Source organism: Notamacropus eugenii, chromosome 3 (assembly GCF_028372415.1).
Source record: "Notamacropus eugenii isolate mMacEug1 chromosome 3, mMacEug1.pri_v2, whole genome shotgun sequence".
NCBI lineage: Eukaryota > Metazoa > Chordata > Mammalia > Diprotodontia > Macropodidae > Notamacropus > Notamacropus eugenii.
This window is the reverse complement of record NC_092874.1, coordinates 347,538,773-347,564,011: the sequence shown is the minus strand read 5'-3', so window position 1 is coordinate 347,564,011 and position 25,239 is coordinate 347,538,773. Positions and strand designations below refer to the sequence as shown.

Genomic DNA, 25,239 nt, shown 5'->3' with positions numbered 1-25,239 from the left:
CTTTCTTGTTGGGGAGGAAGAGAAGGTTATACCAACTGTTTTTACTATATCATAATATTAAATACTTTTGATAAAAGTCTATTCTGTCTACTTATTGTTGATGGGGAGTACAACATTGGGAGTTCATGAACTAAAGTAGTAGAAGTAGCCCCGAGGGTTCTAGATTTACCCCTAGAACAAAAATAAGCTACCCTCTGGGGATACAACCCATCAGTACAAGTGCAATTTGGGAATACATTATAAGCCCTTGGCCCAGGACATACTTGAGTCCCTTGCACATTTTCAGGGACCCCTGAAGAGATTCTTCATCTAGTACTCTCTCCTTGGATATTCTAACTTTTCAGGAATTCACTAGGGAAAAATAAGCATTTTTTCTTCTCTTGTTTTAGACCATAATAAGATAGTTAGTTTCCTTGTGTGTTTACTTTTTAAGTCAGACCGATTTTGCTGACATGAGCATTCAAACAAAAGTTAAGTATTAGTACCTGTTATATACAGCTAATGTGAGTAATATGGATTTCACATCCCTAAAATACTGGTGCCTAGGGAATTCTGTGCCTCATTCATGTTATTATTTTCTTTTAATCAGATCTCGAATACTTGTCTTATTGTGGTACGAGTCCAGACAATTTTCCTAAGATCCTTATGGGCTACAAAACCAATGGGTAAAGTCTGCCAATTAACTGAGTAATAAATCTCAAGGGCTTAATAGCATTTTGAGGGGTGGCTCATATTTCTTCGGTGCTTTTTAGTTTTCCTTTTTAGTTTACTTACTTGTTTTACTGAGAACTGAATTAGGAATTCTATTAAGGATCATTTGGGGAAATTTCAAGAGCTCTATGGTGGTGCAGTAAACCAGAGGAAATTTCTGTTTTAATCTTCACTGAGATTACCTTCTGTGTTAAAGGATCTCAAGAGACATTTTGGCATAACTGATGTGTGAAGGAATACCTAGAGAGGTTTTGTCCTAACCTCCAGTTATATTACTCTACATGCTAAAAGGAATCATAGATGAATTTTCAACCAGATCAGTATGGATTCTCACCTGAGGGTGAGGGAGTGAGACTTACTGTAGACCCTAAATCTCTGTTTTCTGGGAGTTTGGCAGGGACTAGGATTTCCTTTTAAAAGGGGAAGCTTGACTTTTCTTCCTTTTTCCATTTCCTTTCTCCATTTTTCACTATCTTGTTTGGGGACAGCCTTTGCAAATACCAAGACAGATGGTGAATTATAAGAACTCTGTAAAAATTATGTTTATTAAATTATATTACCATTTCTCAACTAAATTTCTTGAAAAAGCTGTTAACACTCACTGCCTGTATTTTCTCTCTTTTCACTCAATCCCTAATCCTTGGCAATCTAGATTCTAACTTTATCACTCCACTGAAAGGTTCTCTCACCAAAGGGATTGATGATCTCTTAATGACCAAACCAATTCTTTTCTCAATACTTATCCTTTTTCATTTATGTGCTACATACTCTCTTCTAGTTCTCCCTTACTGGTTCTGTTACTGGCTTATCACCCATATCACACCTTTAACTGTGAGTGTTATAGAACATTCTATCCTAGGCTCTCCCTTGGTAACCTTATTGACTCTTATAGGTTTAACTATCACCTCAATCTAGATGATCTATATATCCAACTCAAGCCTCTCCCTAGAGCTTTATTTCCGTTTCATCTACTGCTTATGTTGGGGAGGGGGGGTGAGCTAGGTGGTGCAGTGGATAGAGCACCAGTGCAGGAGTCAGGAGAACCTGAGTTCAAATCTCACCTCAGACACTTGACACTCACTAGCTGTGTGACCTTGAGCAAGTTACTTAACCCCAACTGCCTCATCCTGGGTCATCTCCAGTCATCCTGATGAACATCTGGTCACTGGATTCAGATGGCTCTGGAGGAGAAGTGAGGCTGGTGACCTGCACAGCCCTCCCTCACTCAAAGTCAAGTGCAAGTCATGTCATCATTTCTCTGATGGCATGGTCTTCCTTGGCAATGAAGGACGAACACACACACACACACACACACACATAGGTTATTGGACATTTTAAATGGGATATTCTAGTAATATCTCAAACTTAACGTGATAAAACAAAATTCATTATCTTTTCCTCCAAACTCTCCCCTTTTCCAAATTTCTCTATTTCTGTCCACAACAGCATCATCCTTCCAGTCTTCCAGGATGGCAATCCCAGCATTGTCTTCAACTCTCCTCTCCCTGTTCTCACATATCCAATCAGTTGTGAAATCTTTCTACTTTCACCTCCACAACATCTCTCAAATCCAACCCCTTCTCTCTACTTACACAGTAACCACCTTAATTTAACCCTCATTATCTTTCACTTAGATTATTGTAGCAGGCTAATTTCATGCATCAAGTCTCTGTATCTTTAGCCTAGCTGCCAAAGTAATTTTCATTAAGTGTATATCTGACCATGTGACTTCCCTATTCCAAGAATTCCAGCAGCCTCTAGGACAAAACATCAACTCCTCTGTTGAGGTTTGAAAGCCTGACCCCCCCCCCCCCCACCCCTGTCTTTCCAATTTCATCATATATTACTTACTATCTTGCCCTCTGCTTTTCAGCCAAACTAGCCTTCTCACTGTTCCTCACACAGGCTGAGACTCCATCTGTGTTCTCACCTATAGCACGCATTCCCTCATTTTCTGTGCTTCATTCTCTCCCATTTAAGACAAAACTCAGTCATCGTCTTCTTCATCAAGCTTTTCCTTTCAACTGCTAGTGTCCTTCCTCTCTCCGAAATTACCTGGTATTTACATTGTGTTCATTCACTCTTTACTTTTCTCTCCCATTAGAATGTAAATTCCTGTAGACTGCTTCCATTTCAACCACTTTAATTCCGAGCAACTACAGGGCATAGCACACAGTAAATGCTTAATATTTATTAACTGACTGCTTTTCGAAGAATCGTTTGTGACTTCTCTAAGACTAATATAAGGAAAAGAAATTTCTTTCAAATTGAGATTTTCCAACTTGATTGTTCTCAAAGGAATTCCGAAGATTTTTTAAAAATACCTGAGCTATAATATGGAAATAGATTTTACATGATTGAACATATATCACCTATTTCATATTGCTTAGTATCTTGGGTAGAAAGAGGAAAAGGAAGGAGGGAGAAAATTTGGAACTCAAAATTTTATTTTAGCTTTTTAAAACATATTTCCACATTAGTCATGCTGAGAAAGAACAATCATAACAAAAGGGAAAAACCATGAGAAAAAAACCCCCAGAGAAAATGGTATGCTTAAATCTGCATTCAGACTCCATAGTTCTTTCTCTGGATGTGAATAGTATTTTCCATCATAGAACTCAAAATTTTATAAAAAATGAATGTTAAAAATTGTCTTTACATGTAATTAGAAAAAATAAAATACCATTAAAATTTTAAAAAGCAAAACCAAAATTGAGGCACCCAGCCAATCAATGAGTAATAATTACATATCCTTTTAAATAGCCTTAACATTCAACATTTATTAAATTTTTAAAAAATACTTGAGCTGTGAGAGAAGTGCTTTGTCAATCTGGAAAAACATATAAATTTGCTATTATTATGAGGCGCCAGTGAAGCAGAAAAAAATTAATATTATAATTAGAAGACCATAACTTATGTTTGGACTCCAGCACTTATTAGCTGTGTAATGTTGGGAAATTGAGTACCTAACCTCTCAGTGACTTAGTTCTTCTTTATCTATAAAATAGGGATAAGTGCTAACTAAATTGCTACTACTAAAAAGAATAACTGTGCCATACTATATACAACATTTAGTGCATATGGTTAGGCTTGGGGGCCATGATTTGGCTTATGTTTTAATTAAGTTTCCATTGAACAGTAGAAATAACTCTTGAATCACTCTATCTCCTAATACCAGGCATTTTCACTGGCTGTGCACCATGGCTGGACAGCCATGTCTCTTCCTCCTCATCTCTGCCTCTAAGATTCTCTAGCTTTCTTCAAGTCTCAGCTAAAATCCCATCTTCTACAAAAATCTTTTCCTAGTCCTCCTTAATCTTAGTGCCTTCTTTCTGAGATTATTTCCAATTTGCCATAGACAGACAGATAAATATCTATAGATACATCCTGTTTGCATTTTGTCTCACCCATTAGACTATGAACTCCTTGAGAGCAGGAACTGTCTTTTGGCCTTTTTTTGTATCCATAATATTTAACACATTGTCTGGCATATAGTAGGTATGTAATAAATGCCTGCTGATTGATTATGAAACCACAAGGATGGCTACAGGATTATTTAAAAAAATGTTTTTTAAGTCTCACTATGGTTACCTAAACAGGAATATGCTATATCTTAAGAATATAGGCTGTACAAATAAGAAGATAATCCTTTATTTCTTCAATTTTTTAAGGTCTCTAGATCATCACAAAACATATAGAATTAATTATCATATACTTATTTCTTTTGGACAAAAATTTTACTTTGGTCCTTTTATCATAACTAAAGTTGAGGAAGAATTAGGCAAAATTCAGGGTATTTACACTTAACACTGTACCAGTCTTTTCCTTGTAAAAACAGCAATAGCAAATTATTTCAAAGGTATTTTCAGAGGTTTTTCTCTCAATAAAGACTTTTCATTTTTATCATTAGCACACATCAGTCCTCTACCTCAGAACTTGACAGAATTCAAAACCACAGTCAGTGAAGAGACAGAGAAAAAAATATTAATTCTCTTTAGAAACTCTAGCCAGAGCCCTATCAATTGACTGACACCAGGCATAAATGTAGAAAGCTGGACATCATCATGATTCCTGGCTCAGTGCTGGCTCTCCTCCAAAACAAAGAGACAACTATATTGAGGCCCAAACTTCCAATGTGATATAACTGAAAGACCATTGAACATCTGAAGGCCTTAGTTATCTCATCTTTAAAACAGGGCTAAGATCACGTCTGCTTGTGAAAAGGACTAGATTAGAAGATTTCAAATTATCCTTTAAGTTTAAGATTTTGCATACTTCCCAGAGACAGGTCTCATTCTTACCAATCTCCTAGGTTTTAGGGGTTACCTGAGGTTTCTAACCTAGGCTAGATAAGGAGAAGATGGTTCTTCTGGATGGGGTTATTCCCATTTATTGGGAATCAGTGAGTCTGAAAAGGGTTTAACTTGGGTAAATTTTTTATAGGACATGCCCACAGTGGCCACAAACAATACAGGCAGAATTGCGATGCTGGACCTGGGGTCATGGGGACTAGGGATGAGTCAAGACTTCTATTAAACTAGTGTTTTCAGTGAAAATCAAATTTATGTATTCCATAGCCATAAACCATGGCACAGGAAGCAAAGATAATCCTTGAGCGGAAACTCCATATAGAGTAAATGAGAAAGAAATCGTGTATATACTGATGGCGACATTATCCTAAACCATATAACCAAACAGATACACTTTGAAAGCAGGTTTGCTATGGTCACTTAAAAAAACCAATACACACATCTATTGTTAGAATCAGGAAGAAATTATTGGAGAGAATGGTGTCAGAAATAACAAAAGAAGGTGCACCTAATTCTTTTCCTTTTTTACAGGGAAACAATAGCATACTTAATATTCTCATGGAAAGAAATTAACTTACCTTTCACAGGCTCGCACAGTCCATGCAGCAATTATCCATAAGGAAATACTAAAAACCAACAGTACGGTTCCTGGACATATAGTCATTAAAGTCTTCATAACAAAACGTGTGTTGAAGTTTATTTTATTAAGAGCTCCAATGCTTCTAGAGGAGGCATCAGTGAAAAGTTTGCTATGTAAAAGCATAACTCTGGCAATAAGATAGAGTCTTAAGAACATTGGTATAGACAAAATGATATCCACATCAGCAGTTGTTGTGGATGAGGTATAGGAGAAGGCAAGCCGGGCTGTCCATGTGAATGTATAATTCCCGGGTATGGGGTGTATAGCACACACCAGTATTTCCAAGCAGATGAAAAAAATACGCTCATAAGTCATGGCTATTCTCCAGTCATCTGCTCCATTGTCCACCATAAATAACTGAAAAATAAAGTAGAAAAAAAATCATCTTTAGTATGAAATAAAGGGTCTACATGAATACAAATGAGGCGATCATCAGCCGAGTTCTGGAAAACTGAAATACCAATTTTTAAAATATACGAGTCAAACTATTTTCGGAAATGACTTTTGTCACAAACGAATACGGATAAATACAGAGGTAGAATATTTGCTTTGTTGGCAGTCGTCTGCTGTGGTAGAGAGCTAGATTTAGAGCAAGAGAACCTAGATCTGAATTCCATTTCTGTCATTTACTATCTGGGTGAGGTTGGGAAAGTCATTTAATCTTTTCAGTGCTTCAGTTTCCTCACTTTAAAAGAGAAGGAGGTTGGAATAGATGACCTTTAAGATACATTCCAGGTAATTTATGATTCAACGAGCCTGTGATTTTAGAATTGGACAGGCGACAAGTACTTACAATATGGAAGTAACTATGGTAAGTACTGAGGATACCAAAAAAGGTAAAAAAAAAAAACCCAAAAAACCAACCCCAAAACAACCCACTCTGCATTCACTTAAAGAGCTCACCTTCTTGTGGAGAAGACACAACATTAAAATAACTAAGTAGATGTAATATATATATATACACACACATGCACACACACACATACACACACACACATATATATATATATACACATACACGTGTATGTGTATGGACATATAGAATGTAAATGTAAGGTAATCTCAGAGGAAAGGTCATTGTTGGGTGGAGGAGTTCAGTTCCACCTCCCCTTTCCCCTCTCCTGCCTAGCTCCCATCTCCCCAAGCAGTTCTCTCTCAGGAACTTAGCTGTCCTCTCTCCAATAGGCTGATCCTCCACTTGAAGGCTGGAATCTGAATTAGCTTGCTGTATAATACACGTCCTATATTGCACAACTTTCTCCTCAACCAACTGCAGTATACTTCTTCTATGGCATCATTTCATTTTATCCAGTGATCTGAAGCACTCAGTTTCTTCCCACCTTGATTAAGGTAGGTTGTCCTCACTTTGTTTAATGCTTTTGACTGAGAGAGCATTTATTAAAACGCTTACTATTTTTATTTGTCAGTCACTCTGTTATTCACAAACAATGAGACAATTCCTGCACTCAAAGGTCTTATGTCCTAACAGAGGTAAAAGGAGGGCTGGGAAGTGGGCTAGGAGTGTACCTGTAGAGGATTAGAGTGGGGAGATGGTGGCCTGATGATGTGGAGACCTGGGTCCTGGTAACACAAGGCAAAATCTCCCCTATCAGAGCCAGAGGTACCTGGGGGACAAACTCCAACTTCTCAGTTTCCAGAGATAGAGATGGAGATGGTCTGATAATAGAGTCACAATGCGGAGATGGTGGGCAAGTGTCATGGATCTCTGGACCCAGGTAAGATAAGACAAAAATTCACAGAAGTGCTCTTACCTGATAAGTTATCAGGGTCATGGTATCTTGTTAAGTGCTTTAAGTGGAGAGGAAGGATGGGGAATGATTGAGTCTTTAATTTGATTGATCCCCACCCTAATATTTCAAGATATGAAAAGTTTCTAGTGAGTTCTTCCATAGTTGGTCCCAGTAAGGAAAATCTTCCCCACCTTGGAACCATTAAGTTTTTCTTCTAAAATTGCATATTCATTTTCTTGCTGCTCAGCCATGATCCTTTGTGACTCTATGGACTGGTCCATGTGATTTTCTTGGTAATGATACTGGAGTGTTTTGCCATTTCCTTCTCCAGTGTGTTCCCATTTTACAGATGATGAACTGAGGTAAATAGGGGTTAAATGACTTACTCAAGGTCACATAACTAGTAAATGTCTGAGGTCAAATTTGAACTCAGGTCTCTCCGACTCCAGACCTGGTGCTCTATCCATTGACTTACCTCGCTGCTCCCATATACATTATCTTCTCCCTGATAAATTCATGAGTGGACTGAATAGACTAGTTAGTTTTATTTTTGTCAGAACTATGGATTCCATTGGTGTAGGAAACTCCCAGTGAGACAACTTCCTCTACTAATAGACTCAATCTCTGTTCTGCAATTTTATATTCGTAGAGAATTGTCTGAGGTACTAAGATGTTAAGTGGCTTTCTGAGTTCAGCATCTGTATGTGTCAGAGACAGATCTTGAACCCAACTGTACCTGATTCTAAGGTAGCTGTATCCACCCTGATCAGCCATAAAGGTTAATACACATTAAGCTTCAGCTTTCAAAAGTATATTTAATTCCCCATTGAAGTCCCTTCTAGGTCCAAGCCAAGTGGTATTTCTTCCAAAAAACTTGTCCTGATCCATTGGTCTCCTTTCTACCTCTACTGACAATGTTCTCGTCCACCTCAACTTTCAGATAAAATTTGACTGGACATATTCTTTGTGCTTTCTACCTTCTATCACTGTTTGGTACTTGTGTATAGGGGTATCAACTATATGAAAATGTCAGGACCTTGACAGGAATGAAGATTTATCTATTTTTATACCAGTCCAACAAGCATTTGTTAAGCATTTATCATGTACCAGTTGAGTTATTCAGTTGTTTTCAGTTGTGGTTTTCTTGGCAAAGATAATGAGGCCAGATTTAAACTTAGGAAGAATAGTTTTCCTAACTCCATCCACTACAGTACTTAGCTGCCTTATTAATGCAGTAATACTTACAAAACCTTGGTCCAGAAAATGGACCTTGCCCTCACGGAACTCCCATTCTGATAGAGGAATCAACATTCAAATAACTATGTATACGCCAGATTTTCATTGTTGTTTAGTCATTTTTCAATTGTGTCCAACTCTTTGTGACCCATTTGGGGTTTTCTTGACAAAGATACTGGTGTTAAGTAACTTGCCTAGAGTCACACAGCTAGTATGTGAGGCAGAATTTGAACTCAAGAAGAGGTCTCCCTGATTCTAGACGTGGCACTCTATCCACTGCATCATCTAGCTGTCCTGTATGCAAGATTATATATTCACAAAATCTCATATATATGTTTTCTCTCATATATAATATATCTAAGTATATATTATACACACATATAGAACACACATATCACATATCTCTCTATTATACATATACAATATATGTATATAGCATATATACCCATAACATACAATATATGTGTACATTATATTATGTATATATAAAACATATTTGGAGAGATATAACATACACATAAAATATATATAGTAATTATAATACATTTATGTATGATATGTGTATATAATATATATTGCGTTATATATATATATATATATATATTATAACATATATTTAGATGAGAGAGATGTGAAGTATAGAAAGAAGGCCAGTTCTGCTGGATTATAGGGTAAGGGTTTTAAGTGTCAAACATAGGATTTTATATTTAATAAGAGATAGAGAATCATCAGATATTCTTGAGTAGGGAGGAAGTCAAACCTGTGCTTTAAGAAGACAACTAAGGCAGCTGAGTGAGGGATGGGCTGGAGGAGTGAAAGACTTCAGGCAGGCATTCTTACCAGTACACTATTGGAATAATCCAGGCAAGGTGACAAGTGGTATCTACCCAGGCAAGGTGATCAGAGTGGTAGCTATGTCAGAAGAGAGACAGAGACATATACAAAATATTCCGTGAATGAAGAAATGACAATATTGGCAACAGATTAGATTTATGGGGAGAGTACAAGGGAGGAGTCAAAGATGACACCTAAGTTTTGATCATCCTGGGAGGCTGGTAGTGCCCTTAACAGTAATAGAAATGGAAAATATGGGGCAGGAGGGAGAGAAATAATATGTTTTGAGTTTGAAATGTCCAAAAGACAGTTAGTTAGTGATGTGGGAGTGGAGGTCAGGAAGAAGGTTAGTACCCGATGAAAAGATAATGAGGACAATCAGCTGTAGCAGAGATAATTGAACACTTGGGATTTGATGACATCAACAAGCTTGTGTTCATCCTTCAAAGAAGCCCATGACATCAGAGAAATGAGGATATGACTTGCCCTTGACTTTGTTTTGAGTGAGGGAGGGCTGTGCTGGTCACCAGCCTCACTTTCTCCTCCTGAGCCATCTGGATTCAGTGACCAGATATTCATCAGGATGACTGGAGATGGCCTAGAATGCAATAGGAGACTTTGGCCTTTTTCACCTAAGGCCTATTAAGGTACTCATTTAGAGTGACGTGATGCCCATTCAGGGAATAGGCCTCTTTAAGAAGTAATCAGAGAATGGCCCCTTTAATGAACAAAAGAAAAATATATAAGTAAATCAAGCTGGGAGAGAAAGAGCAACAGTTACCACTGATAATCACTCTTAAGCCAGGAGGGTCTAGAAAGTAGTCATTAAGTGGAGTTTGGCCAGGGACCTATTGTTGTCCAATCTTTGGCCTTCACAGTGCACTGGGTTTATGGTTTTGGGGAAGAAAGGAAGGAAGGAAGGAAAGAAGGAAGGAAGGAAGGAAGGAAGGAAGGAAGGAAGGAAGGAAGGAAGGAAGGAAGGAAGGAAGGAAAGAGAGAAAGAGAAAGAAAGAAATATAGCCAGTATGCTCCAAGTTAACTGGGTCCCAAGTTAACTGGGCATCCTCTGGCCATCCAAATTTACCTTCCTTTGGAGAGGAGAAGGAAGGGGAGGGACAGAAGGGAGAGGATGATCTGAATTACCCAGTTAGCAACAACAGCCTGATCAACAAGCAAGTAGAGAGGGAGAGAAGAGACTTAGGACAAAATCCTTGGAAGACAGCCACAGTTAGTGGGTATGACCTGCAGGAAGACCCAGCAAAGGCCCAACATAGTCAGACAGGTATGAGGATAATCAGGAGATAGTAGTTTCATGAAAATCTGGAGAAGAGGGAGGGGGCCATCTCCAGTCATCCTGATCTGTATCTTGCCACTGGACCCAGATGACTCAGGAGGAGAAAGTGAGGTTGGTGACTTTGCACAGTCCTCCCTTACTTCAATCCAATTCACTTGCAAGTCATGGCATAATCTTCCTGATGTCACAGTCCTCTTCCAGAATGAAGGACAAAACAACAGAGAAGAGAGAACACCCAGGAGAATGTGCTCAATGTGTCAAAGACACATTGAAAGAAAGGTCAGGAATGAAGACTGAGAAAAGGTCATTAGAGTTGGCAGTTGAGAAATCATTGGTAACTTTGGAAGAGCAAATTTAATTGAATGGTGAAGTCATCAGCCAGATTACAGAGAGTTTCTTAGAGAGTAAGAGAAGAGGAAGTGGTGGCACTAATTGTAGACAATTCTCAAGGAATTTGGTTACAAAGATACAGAATGATAATTCGTGAGAATAGTTGGATCAAATGAAGGTCTTTTAAAGAGGGAGGTGGGGGCAACATGGGAATGTCTGTAAATAAAAAGGAAGCAGCCAGTAGATATGGAGAGTTAGATTAGCAAGAAAGTGAGCATGATAATGGGGTTGATCTGTCAGAGTGGCTGGGATGGGATATAGTAAGAGTTTTATAGTTGTGTTTGTCTTGGCAAGGAGAAGGACTTCATCTTCATGTGAGATGTGAAGGAGAAGCCAACTGAGTAATGGTGAGATGAGGAGGAAAAGGGAAAAAGAGGGTGCTCTTGAAGAATAATCTCAATTTTTTCAATGAAGTATGACCTAAGGTCCTCTGCTTAGAAGGTGGATTTTGAAATTACCACTGGAGGTTTAAGGAAGGATGAAAACGTTTGTAATAGAGACTACAGTGAGTGGAAAAGCAAAACAATTAGGGAGGTTTAATAGGATTGACTTGCTACATAAAGGGTCTAGTTGCAAATTATAACATATTTTCAAAGGACTCAGACTGCATGGTTTCATTTAATTTTAAATTTACATCATTAATTAGTTGCCACTGGATAAGCTCCAAGATGGACCTTACTATTCCAAATTCTTTTCTATAGTGAATTTCACTACAGCAAGAATTTAAGGCATTTAAGCAGTAAATCCTAACATAGTTTATTAATTATTGTCTCAAAGAAACCTATTTATGTAGACTCAACCTACATTCACTGTTTACACCCAAACTTCAGGGCACATTTATTCTCAAAATCTCATTAGGATCTTGACCACCACCTTCCCACAGACTACTTTGATAGAAGTCTACAACCTTAGGTCTTCCCTAAGGAAGCAGCCCAATTCCTGCAGCTATCATCCAAAGAACCAACCCTATGGATAGGCTACCTGGTAACTACTTTTGGAAGTGCTATAATCTCTGCCATCTCTATAGCCACAGTTACTAATGATCTGAAAATAAAACCATCATCAAAGTACTCAGCACTATCAAACATCAGAGATGGCTATGATTTTACCAGTGGAAGTAAGACTAAACAATATGCATTATCATCTGCTTTGCCACTGTACTCTAAGCAGTATTAGGATTTTCCATCTTCCTTGCAGCTAAAACCTACTATGTGGGTTATCTTCCCCATTAAAATGCTCATTGATTCAATCAATGCATGTAGAACCAACACAGATAAAATCTGATTTTGCTATGAGAAAAATGTAAATAGGGCTATTAAGAAAAATTGATAGATATTTTCCACAGTGTCTCTCTCCATTCATATTCCTCCTGCTGTCTTTTCTTTCCCTTGGTCTCTCTTAGCTTTTCCCTTTGTTTAGATATCTATCTATTGTTGTAGGGATATATGTATATATATATATCTGTATGTATGTATACATGTATGTATGTATACATATATATGTATATCTAAATTATATATCTATATATCTTTCCTGCTTTAGACTTGCTTTCTTACTGCCACTTCACAAATTAGGAGCAAAGAAAAACAAGAAAAAGGAAGAGACAATAAGGTTTTTAAAAAATAATATGCCTTGATTGACCCCATATAATCTACTTTAGGTTCCTTTCTAATGCCTTTAATCCTGTGTCTTTCCTTGAGTTCTTCCCACTTTGCTACTTTTGGGCTCTTGGTACAAAAGAGTATTTGGAAAAAGATCAGATTCAAAGCAACTCAAACGGCAGCCATAACAAAAACCACAGCCACTTATATTTTCATAGTATTTTAAGGTTTACTTTTCTGACAGTCATCTTATTTGGTAGGTTATTTCATTATATGCATTTTGTAGATGAGGAAACTGAGGTTCAGAGTGGTTACATGACTTGTTGATGGCCACACAGTCAGCAAATGTTGGATAAGGGGTATGAGTAGGAGGCAGTTACATTATGTTGTACATAGTTAACCTTTGCATACAATCATCCCACAGATTCATTTAAAGTTTTTCTTTCCCACCAAATTGTTGCTAATAGCCCCCCATTTCCTTATGACGCAGTAAAACGTTACTGGGGAAAAAGAAAACAAACCACCCTTTATTACCAATCAAGGCTTATTATTACTACAGAACAGGATTTCAAGACAATTTTTTCCTCTAAAGAACACAATATGCTATTTTGCAGAATTGGAATAGCATCATTTTAAGCTTAAAGGAAAAAAATGTAAGTTATAATTGGGCATAAGAAGCAGCATATGAATGGAAATACGATATTATCGTCACTGAGGGCATTTTTTAAATTTAAATGTATCTGTGTTTTCACAGGCTAGTCAAGATGAATAAATCTTTTCTACAATACAAATACTCATCTCATCTCAGGATCTTTTAGTTTGTACTTTAGAAATATTTTTCAAGTTCATATTCAAATTAAATGCTATCATCAGAGTTGTCGTGCATGGATAAGAGTTCAGTAAGATCTGCCATGCCACCCGCCCACCCCCCACAAAAAACTAAACTTGTTCATAACTCTCAGTGACTTTTTACCTCAAGACCTGCATAGCATATTGGCCTAAAAATTGCCTATTCTCTGATTTCCTTAAACATAAGAGTCTGAGAAGAGTGAATGCCAATCCCTTTAATTGCTAATGGAGAGAGAGGGAAAACCCAAAAGATATTCAGCGTGTGGATGGAAGGGCATCAGAATGCCAACACACAAAAGAGGTCAGATTTAATGCCAAGGTTATTTTGGGACTAAATCTTGCCTTTCACCTAGGGATCTCAAAGTACCGAATTCTTTCATAAGTTCAATTTTTTTTTTACAGGTGAAAAAAATCAATCCTGGAATAGTATTTTGCTCAACATCACATAACAGGCCAAGGACAGCTATGAAAATTAACTGATGACTAATCCTGTCACTTTCAGGTTCAATTTATTATAAAAACTTTTGGACATTTAGGAGATACAAATGGCCTTAGAGATTGATGATGATCTAAAGTTAGCAATGAGAACTAACGGATCTCAGAATTCGAGAATCCCCGTAACAGCATAACTAACAGGTGGTCAGTTAACATTTGCTAACCAAAATCTAGTGAAAAGGAGCCTACTACGTCCCCTTTTATTCCTGATAAAAAGGCCTTCCCCATAGCCAATATTCTGTCAAAAATCAGATCCATCAAAGGGCCATGATATGTTACAAGCTCTGAAGGTCATTACTAAAGAAAACATCCAGGAATGTTCCTAGTGATAGCACCGTGTTGCCCTCTCTTCCACATGACTGCTTTGACTGGACCAATACTTATCTGAAAAATGGGGCAATGGAAAGAGTACTGGGTGTGGAGGCAGAAGGCCTGGCTTCAAATCTCTGTTTGCTCCTAACCACTTTTGCAACCCTTGGCATGTCATTTTTAAATTCTCTGGGGTTGGACTAGATTCCCTCTCTAATATCTTGTGATCTTTGTGACCTAGATTAAAGCAAGTACTTTTTTTTTTTAATATAAAGGTCTCATTAAACATTTCACATAATACTATAATTGTGTAGTCTAAATAATGAGTTAAGAAAAAACAAGCATTTTTGACATAAAATTAAGTTCACCTATTTTTTTCAGTTACGAATAATGCTCTCCTGCAATATTTCAGCACCACCAAAAATTCATGTGAAATGTTATCATCATCTCTACAGTCATTTACATATTTTCAGTTTTACAGATCACTTTACATAGGTTATCTCACTTGTTCCTTATAACAATCCTGTGAGGAAGGTACTATTAGCATCCTCATTTTACAGATGAGGAAACTGAGGCTGAAATAGGTTAAGTGATTTGTCTACTAGATTCACAGAGTTAATAAAGCCTGAGGCAGAATTTGAACTCAGATCATTCTTACTTTAAGTTCAGAACCCTATCCACTTTACCATGCAGCTACTCGATTCATTGTCATTATCACCACCACCACAGTAATGTTAACTTGACTTTATACAGTGCCTTAAGGTTTGCAAAGCACTTTCCTCAGGACAACTCTGTCAGGGAAATAGTATAAGCAATTTTTTTTAACCTGAAACTGTGATTTGGTTGGCATAGTATAGTCCAACAGAGAAAAAACAAACCTTATTCCCATGCAGATCTGCAGCTTTTCTGAAACTAATTGTCTGAAAGAGTTGCCTGGGTACGCTGAAGGATGAATGACTTGCCCAGGGTCACATAACAAGTTTTGTCAGACGTGAGAACAGAACCTGGAGCTCTGGTCTCTAAGTTCAGCACTTTGGAAGGGTAAGCTCACTACTCAGTCAGAGCTAGAAGGGACCATAAAGATCATCTAGGGCTAGGCTAAGCCTATTATTTTACAGATGAAAAAAATGAGACCTAGAAAACCTGGAGTCACTTAACCCACAGCAAGTTCATTGCAAAGGCCAAACTAAAAGTTGTCTCCAAATTCCCAGTTGCCTGGATTGCACAGGATTCACAATGCAAGTGTCCTAGGAAACCCTGACAAATCTTACACACACACACACACACACACACACACACACACACACACACACACACGCACACACGCACATGCACACACACACATGCACATGCACACACACACACGCACATGCACACATGCCCACACGTACATACACCCCCCCCATAATATATAATTCAATAATATGGCTATTTTCTTCAAAAGATCTTAATCATCTGAAATGAAACTATTTTCTCAGTTTCTTATAAATATCATATTCCCTTACATATTCTCCTAAAACAAATTCTGAGTATTAAACACGTAATTTTTTTTTCTTTTCTCCAACTTCTCACAGCTAGCATGCTAGGTAATACAAGTAAATAGAATAAATGATTTGCCAAACTGCTGTTGGAAGTCAAAATACTAAACTTAACAAAACATAATTCATTGTGCTAGACAGTGTGTGAACTATAAAAGTTACTAAAACATAGCCCCTGTTCTCAAAGACCTTTCACTCTGTTATGGTATTTTACAAACAACAGACACTTAATAAATCCTTGTTTAATTGCAGAAGATGAACAAAGTCTAAAGGAATTAAAAATAAAGCCTAGCTTATAGTCCAGAGGAGAGGAAAAAAGAGTAACTAGTGGTAGAGCCAAGTGTTTATTCATTTTTCACACAAAATGAGATTCACACATATCTTCTTATTTTTATGTATTCTGGCCTGGTGAGAGGTAGTGTGGTATTGTGGATAGAAGGGCATCCTTGCAGGCAAGAAGACCAGGCTCCAAGTCTAGCTACTGACCCTTATTCTTTGTGTTGCCCTGGAAAGTCACTTTAACCTCTCATTGCCCCAGGAAACTTTCTAAGACTATAAATTTCCAATGAGTTGCCAATCTATATCTGCATTAGTGGAGGCCATTTCCCCACTGAAGTTCCCTATATATACCAATGGAATCTGATCTAGACTAAATCATTAAGATTAGGACTGGATATGTCGTTTCACTGATATAAAAATCTTTTATTATATAAGAAAGCCTTATATCATTACACTGCTAAAACATGCTACCACCTCTGTTTTAGAACTTTAACAATATTGTAAAAACAAGCAATTTAGTAAGACTTACAAACCTTGATGAATGAAATAAATAAAATTCTAGAGGATTGATGAAGAAAATTATTTACCTCCTGATAGAAAGGCAATGAACTAAATAGACAAAAATGGTATGTTTTTGGATATAGACTAATGTAGAAATTTGTTTTTCTTGTCTATGCATACTTGTTACAAAGGTTTCATTTATCTTTTCTTTTTTTTCCAGTGAGGGTTAAGGGAGAAAGGGAGAAAAAAGTAAATTCTTGATAACTTAAAAATAAAATGTAATTTTAAAAAATTAAAAAGAACTTATCTTTAAGGACTTGTAGCCCTTTGGAGTTTATTATTTACAGGCAAACTGTTATAGCTGAATGATGAATCTAAAGTTCTAATCCTGCCTCTGACACTTAGCAAATCATTTCACTTCTCTAGGGAAGTTTCCTCTTCCTTAAATGGATGTCGATCCGGATCTCAAATGGGATCGTGGAAAATTTGGCAACAGTAAAAGGTTTCTGAACTCACAATGACCAAAAATCAATTAATGAATCAGAGCAGTTATCCTTTTCTTCGTATCTCTAGTTCTTAGCACAGTTCATGACACAGAATAGGTGACTAATAAATGGCTGGGGCAGCTAGGTGGCTATGGATAGAGTGCAGGGCATGGAGTCAGGAAGACCTTGCCCCTTTTTATATGGAGCAACTTCAGTGCAACCTTGGTTTGGAACACAAAGTCAGCACACTTTGCACTGCTCATGCCCTCAAGTCACACAGTCCATCCAACATTGCTGAAAGGCAAAAAGGGGTAGCGAGTGGAAAAAATTTAAGAAGCCGTGTACTAGATAACCTGTAAGGTCCCTTCTGGCTTTCAATCCATAGCCCTATGACACATGCTTAGCATGCACTTCTGAGACAGTATGGAGTAGGTGACCTCTAAGGAACCTTCTATCTTGAAAAAGCCTATGAACCTAATTTTTCCTCAAAACAATTATTTTTAAGTATAAAGAAATTCCAAGAGTTTTTGAAAATCAGTAATTTGATGGAAGAATCTGAGCTAATATTAAAATTTGAAATTCAGACCAATTTTGTATATATTTTGTAATTTTGATTAATATACAAAATAACATTAATAAAAATTATATTAATATTTTGTTTTTGTACATTATTAATATACATAATATTAATTAATAAAAATTAATATTAATATTAGATGCATTCAGACCAATTTTGTATATATTTTGTAATTTTGATTAATATACAAAATAACATTAACAAAAATTATGTTAATATTTTGTTTTTGTACATTATTAATATACATAATATTAATTAATAAAAATTAATATTAATATTAGATGCATTCAGACCAATTTTGTATATATTTTGTATGTTTTGCTTTACCTAAGAAAGGCATTACTGATGGGAGGTACAATAAGTCAGGTTATTCTATTTATTTGTATTTCTAAAATCTGTTATCTTCACATCTGAATCATCTCAATTAACAATTACAATTTAAGAATTCCAAGTAAAGCTAAAAAGGAACATTCCTATTTTTAAAAGGAAGGGGGAAAACTATAGATTAAGCCATAGTGACACTTAAGGATTAATGAGTCAAGTAGTTTATAGTCATTCAGTAGTATCAGACCCTTCCGTCCAAGGTGACCCCATTTGAAGTGGTTTGTCATTCTCCAGCTCATTTTACAGATAAAGGAACTGAGGCAAACAGGGGTATGTGTCCTTGCCCAGGGTCACATAGTTAAGAAGTGTCTGAGAGTGAATTTGCACTCGGGTCTTCCTGATTCCAGATCTTTTGCTCTATCCACAGCCACCTAGCTGCCCCAAGCACTTATTAGGTACCACTATGTGTCATGAGCTCTGCTAAGAACTAGAGATACAAAAACAGACAAAAAATGGACCCTGCTCTCATGAATCTGTGGAGAAAATGGACAAAACCTGTGTGCTGTGAGAGCAGGGAAAACATCTCCCCAGAAATCAGAGCCTTAGAGGTCAAAGAGGTCTACTCTTAGCCTGATTCCATCTCAAAAGGAAGTCTCTACCGGCTTAGACCTTGAATTTCACCAAGACATTCTGATGAGATTAACTACAAGAAAATTTATTGTTCAGTCATGTCAGATTCTTCACACCCCTATTTGGGATTTTCTTGGCAAGGATATTGGAGTGGTTTGCCATTTCCTTCTTTAGTTTATTTTACAGAAGAGAAAACTGAGGCAAATAGGGTTAAAGTGACTTGCCCCAGGTCCCACAACTAGTAAGTATCTGAGGCCAGATTTGAACTCAGGAAGATGAAATCTTTCTGATTTTAGGCTCAGCACTCTATCTAACAGACGCCTAGCTGCTGAATTACAGGGAAAACTCCCTAGAATAGACTTGATCTTGTTTAACACCAAGGTTACTCCAAAGTTAGGACATTTAGCCGTCTTCTCCCCCCCTCCCCCCTCCCCCCGGCTCCCCCCCTCCCCGGCTTCCCCCCCCCCAACGAAATCACCTGACAACCTGTGCCTACCACTCAACCTCTGAAATATGGAAAGTGGCTGAGCAGCCTCACGTGACAGGCTCCTCTAGCCACCAGCCATAAAAGTTGTGTAAAACCCCATATAGGTGTGAATCTTCCTGTGCTGTAGTAGCTAGCTACCCAGCAACTTCCCTATCTACTGATGCTAATTAAACTTTTTATCTTCTAGCCTTATGTCTTGATTTAATGATCGTCCATCAAACCTAAGTGGAAGGAATTACTCTCCAAGAATATCTGAGCTAAGGAATTTCCTGATATCTCTTACAGTCTAATGAGGGAGATAACATGCTAACAACTAAAATATGCAAGAATAAAATCCCAGGAGAAGGTGCTAAAATCAAAGGACTGGGAAAAGCTTCTTGCTAAAGGCAGAATTTTAACTGAGACTAGAAGAAAAGTGGGCAGTAGAGATGAGGAAAGGGAGGGTCCCAGGAATGGGAGCAGTCAGGGAAAATGCTGAGAGCTGGGACAAGGAAGGTTGTGTGCCAGGCACAGCAAGAAAACCAGCATCACTGGATTCTGGAATCTGTGGAAGGGAGTAAAGTGTAAGAACACTAGAAAACTACAAAGGATTTGAAGGGCTTTGAATGAAAAAGGATTTTATATCTGATCCTGGAGGTAACAGGGAACGACTGGAGTTTATGACAAACATGAAGTAGCTAATTCAGTAGAACAGGGCTGAGAGAGATAAGGAAATAAAGGTAAAAAAAAAAGACAATAAAAGAACACAGGTTTGAAATCAATCAAGAAACATTTATAAAGCATCTATTATATTCCAGGCATTGTACTAAGTGCTGAGTATACAAAAATAGGTAAAGGACAGCCCCTACTCTCAAAAAGCTCACAGTCTAATGGGGGAGACAACGTAAGCTCTATGTACAAACAACCTACATGCTGGATAAATGGGAAATAATCAACAAAGGGAAAGCCCAAGGATTAAGAGAGATCTTAAGATGGAAGGATGCTAGGGAATTCAATAGGAGATGAGGAAGAACATTCCTGGTATAGGCACAGCCAACGAAAACTGCAGGAGGGTGAGATGGAATGTCTTGTCCGAACAGCAAGGATGTCAGTGTCACTGGATCTCAGAGCAGGTCAGGGAGGAGATATAAGCTGAAAGATGATTGGAAAGGTAGGTTTTTGCTTTTGTTGAGTCATTTTCAGTCTTGTCTGACGCTCCATGACCCCATTTGGGGTTTTCTTGGCAAAGATACTGGAGTGCTTTACCATTTACTTCTCCAGTTTATTTTACAGATGAGGAAACTGAGGCAAATGGGGTTAAGAGACTTGCCCTGGATGACACACCTAGTAAGTGTTTGAGGCTGAATTTGATGCCAGGTCCTCCTGACTTCAAACACAGTACTCTATCTGCCTAGCAACCCTTAAAAGGTAGGTAGGGTAATAGTGAAGTAAAAGCCAAACAGAGAATTTGATATTCAATCCTAGAAGTGATAGGAAGACACTAAGGTTTCTTAAGTTGGGGTGTGGGGAAGAGTAGGGGAGGCCACCTGGCCAAACTTGTGCTTTAGGAAGATGACTTTGATAGCTAAAGGATTATGAATTAGAGTAATTGGAGGACAAATCATCAGGCTATTGCAGTAGCTCAGGCATGAAGTGATGAGGGCCTGCCCCAGGGTGGGGTAGTGTCAGAGGAGACAAGGGGCATATTAAAAAGATGACTGGAAATGGGGGGGAGGGGAGGAGAGAAAGTGAAGAGTTGGAGTTGACACCTATTTTGTGAATATGGGTGGAAAGGGAGATGGTAGTATCCTCAATAGTAATAGGAAAGTTAAGAAGAGGGGAAGATTTGGGGGGGAAGATAATATATTCAGTTTTGGATATGTCTGCGGGATATCCAATTCAAGATGGTGAATAAACAGTTGAAGATGTGGATCCGGATGTCAGCAGAGAGGTTAAGTCAGGACAAACAGACTTTAGAATCATCATCATAGAAATGATATTTAAACAGTATAGAAGGAGGAGAAAAGAGGGCTCAGGGCTAACCCTAGGGGATACCAACAGTTGGTAGGCATGTCCTCAATGGAGATGCAGTAAAGGAGAATGAGAAGGACCAATTATTATATAGGTAGGAGAAACAGGACAGAATAGTGCCACAAAAACCAAGAGAAAAGAGATTAGCAAGCAGAAGGGGGTGATCAACAGTGTCTGCAGAGAGGTTGAGAAGGATGACAATTGAGAAAAATTTAGTGTCGGCAATTAAGAGATCATTAGCAACTTTGGAGACAGTAGTTTCAAGTTAAATGCTGAAGTAAACAATGAGAAGAAGAAGGAGAGTCAACAAGTATAAGCTGCTTTCTCAAGGAGTTTAGCTACAAAAGGGAGGAGAGGTGATAGGAGAACTAGTTGGGATAGATGAATCAAACCGGGAATTTTTGAGAATTGAGGAGACATGGGCACACTTGTATGTCGGAAAGAAGTAGTCAGCAGAAAGAGGAAGGCTAAGAGAAGGGATACAGGGTACAATTTGATGGAGAAGATGGTATGGAATGGAGGCACTTGTGCCTATGGAGGGATTGTCCTCGCAAGAAGGGTTACCTGATTATGGGAGACAGGGGTGAAGGAAAAGATGCGAGCCAAAGGCATGGGTTTATAGGAAAGGAGGAGAAGGGTAAAAGAGGGAGATCTTGGTGAAGGACCTCATTATTTTTTCAGTTTGGAAGGCCTAACGGGGAAGGGTGGGGAGTTATATGCCTGGATTACAGAATCATGAAAAGGATAAGTCCTGGTAAACCCTGAGATTATATGAAGTTTAGGATTGAAGAGCCCTCCTGCATAGTGACTACATTTGGGAAGTAACAAAGAGATCCCTGTCAGGTGTAGCTATAATTTGGTGGTCTGCATTCAAGAAGGGAAAGAGCTGATGGAAAGGTACCAGTTCTGGATAGGTGTGTTTGGGGTTGAGGGTAGTAGACAAATTAGTATTCGCTTGCCTCTCCTTCTTGAACAAATCCCCTGGTCTTGATCCATTACCTCTCTTAAACCAGGGGTATGTGTTTAACTGGATACCGGCTTCTGCTCTCTACAGTAGTGCGGTTTGACCTGTTGTCACAAGTTCTATTGTGACAAGGATATTCCTAGACAGAAGGTACCAATTTTATCTTTATAAAGTAGTATCTTTACTTTTTCCGTTTTTAGACTGCCACTTAGGCTTGTCCAGGAGAGAGCAACTTTCTGGAACCATCACAGTATCACATTGTCCAGTGTTTGTTTATTAACCAGAAGGAGAACAAAAAGTAAATTAAAAATGGCCAATGGAATAAAGCAGTTTTTGCAGGGGATAGTAGAAATAAGGTGGAAAGAAAGAAAATAATATCACAGAGGCATGCATGTATATTTTGGCTAAATTCAAGTAACTTCTGGATTATACACACTTCTCCACTCTATTAATTCGGGTAATGGACACCAATCAATGCCTAATCCCAAACAACGTTAGCAGGTGAAAATTCCTTTTAAAATAACAACAAAAAATCACTGACAGGTAAGCTGATATGAAGTGAGATGTCCCTTTGTACTCTTACTTTGTGGACACAAGGATCTATGGAATTATTGTAAATCCTCAAATTCTCCTGAGTAAAGTGTTTGAAAGTGAATCTCAGATTTAGCTGAAAACTCCTAAGTGAAAAGAAGTTTAAAAATCTTCCAGCAAATTACATAAATATGTTAGAAAGGACCCTTACCTATACTAGACATACACCTTAATGGAGTGATTTTTGAACATTTTTGAACACTGTTCTTCCCCAAAATCCTAATTCTTCACAATTACATTTCATATCAACTCATCTATCAATGATTTTTTCCCTTTTGTCTTAAAAGAAGCTTTCACTTGCTAAAGTAATTTGTGACTTAGTATTGATTGGTATCCACTATCCAAATTAAGAGAGGGGAAAAGTATGAATAATCCAGAAGTTATTGAGTCAAAATACATACTCAATCTTTTATTATATTACTCTCTCTCATCCAACATTATGCCACCCTTCCCCTGCAAAAACTACTTTATTTCATTGGCTATTTCTTTATAGACTTTTTGTTCTCATTCTAGTTCATACCTGAAGGTCTATTTCCAGCAAAGAAAGATTTCATTTATTGAGTAGTTCTAGTTAAATTTCTTGTTAGTTACCAATTGTCCACCTATGCAGCTGGCAATCAAAGAGGGAGTAAAAACCTTTGTTGCTTGAAAAGGGTTGCAAAGCAGTTAGCCATTCATAATCAGTTAACAACTGATTAGATAGTCAGTTTTTAAAATAAGGATATTGGGAGATATACTAACCCTATATTTTTTGCTGAGTTAGTATAAAAGTGCCAAGAGCAACACTAGATGCCCAAGTTATTTAGAAATTACTGCTACCAAACAAGATTGCTTTTAGAGAGACAGAGACAGTCAGACCAGAACTATAAAAAGAAGTATGTTTGGTTCTTCCTCTATACAGACACAAAAACACACATCGAAGAGACAACACTTAGTCATGAAAATAGTTTGAGTTTTATATATATATATGAAATAGAAAAGAATAAAAATATCTAAAATAGGACATTTTTTTCCAGTATTGAGAAAAATGAGCAGCCAGACATAAGCTTTTTTCAAATGTTACAGGAATCTGAGAGTCAAGGGCTTTTACAATATGGGAATTAAATATAGCCATAGGGAGTTCTCCTTCTGGAATGGAAACAGCTTCTTTAATAAACAAACATCTGAGAAGCTCCCCTTTACACTACAAGATACATAAAATATGTGTGTATGTATCACACATATACACAGTCAATCCTCAACATTAGCATGCTTAACTTTCAGCATTCCTGTGATTGTATTAGTAAACTCAATTTTGTTTTCATATTGGCAACCAGGCACATTAGTGTCTATAAGCAGTAAAGAAAAAAAATGAGAAGCAAGATGCCCACAAGTCTGTGGAACAGCTGGTATCCTACTAGGTACTTCACTGGTCTTTTTCATCCTACTGTTAGAGCTCCCTTACATTTGTTGCATATTTTCATTGTTGCCTTTAAAATTCATATTTTGTGTTGCAGTTATTCCCCTAAAACATAGTGCAAATCTTTTGGGCTCTAAGCCCAAACAAAGTGGCTTAGTGAGAAAATAAAGATATTAGATAAGCTTCTAACCAGAATAGAATGTCTGAGCTGCTGTTGCTGTGAGTTTGATGTTAATGAATCAATGATTAATTATATTCTCAACATGGAGGAAAGTATTGAGAAAAACTGTTTCACCTGTTACCAGTTTTATTTTGTGTACTGCATTTTATGGGTTATTTCATGTGTTAGGAAAAGTACGTATTATGGAATTAATGTTTTGTTATAAAGAATTGTACCTAGAAAAGTCTATCTTCAGCAATCTGTAGCTAAAAATTACAATTTTTCTTAATTCAAACCCCCACTTTCCATAGGTTCCATGTATCAACGTTTGCATTTTTTACTTTTGTGCTGTTTTCCAGGAGCATTACCTCTGGAAAAGTTAAGGACTGACCGTGTGTGCGTGTGTATGTATATGTGAGTGTGTGTATGTATATATATATATATATATATATATATATATATATATATATATATATATATATATGTATATATATATATATATATATATATATATGTACAGTGCATTTTCATTTGATACCTTGATTGATACTGAAAAACGAGATTAATGAGGTTCACTAGAGGAGTAGTTTTAGAAGAATAAGAATAAAACTAAAATATGCCATCTTTTCTGCATTAATATTAAAAATTTTGTAATATTGCATGCAAAATTAATAGATAAATTCAAGCTTTTAAGCTATCAGATCCAGCTTAAAAATATACTAATCACAAATGATAAAAATGCTTCATTGTTTTATTATTTTCTTTAATACCAAGACTCTTTCTTAGATGCTAGAATGAAACTAAATCAAGTTTTCCTTAAATACCACTATCCAAATAAACATTTGGAAATGCTAGATACATTTCAGAAGATAGG

The 25,239-nt window shown here is 37.3% G+C and overlaps 1 protein-coding gene across 7 annotated transcripts in view; it reads right to left on the bottom strand.

The window, feature by feature from the left end:
* KCNN2 (potassium calcium-activated channel subfamily N member 2) overlaps positions 1 to 25,239 on the bottom strand; it is a 180,299-nt gene that overhangs the window by 137,173 nt on the left and 17,887 nt on the right. For all 7 annotated transcript variants that reach the window (XR_011964428.1, XM_072597187.1, XM_072597192.1 and 4 more), the window contains exon 4: positions 5,600 to 6,018. Coding sequence is in view for 6 of the 7 variants with exons in the window: in XM_072597187.1 (XP_072453288.1) it covers positions 5,600 to 6,018 (419 nt within the window). In the remaining variant the exon portion in view is untranslated. The remainder of the gene's footprint in view (positions 1 to 5,599; positions 6,019 to 25,239) is intronic.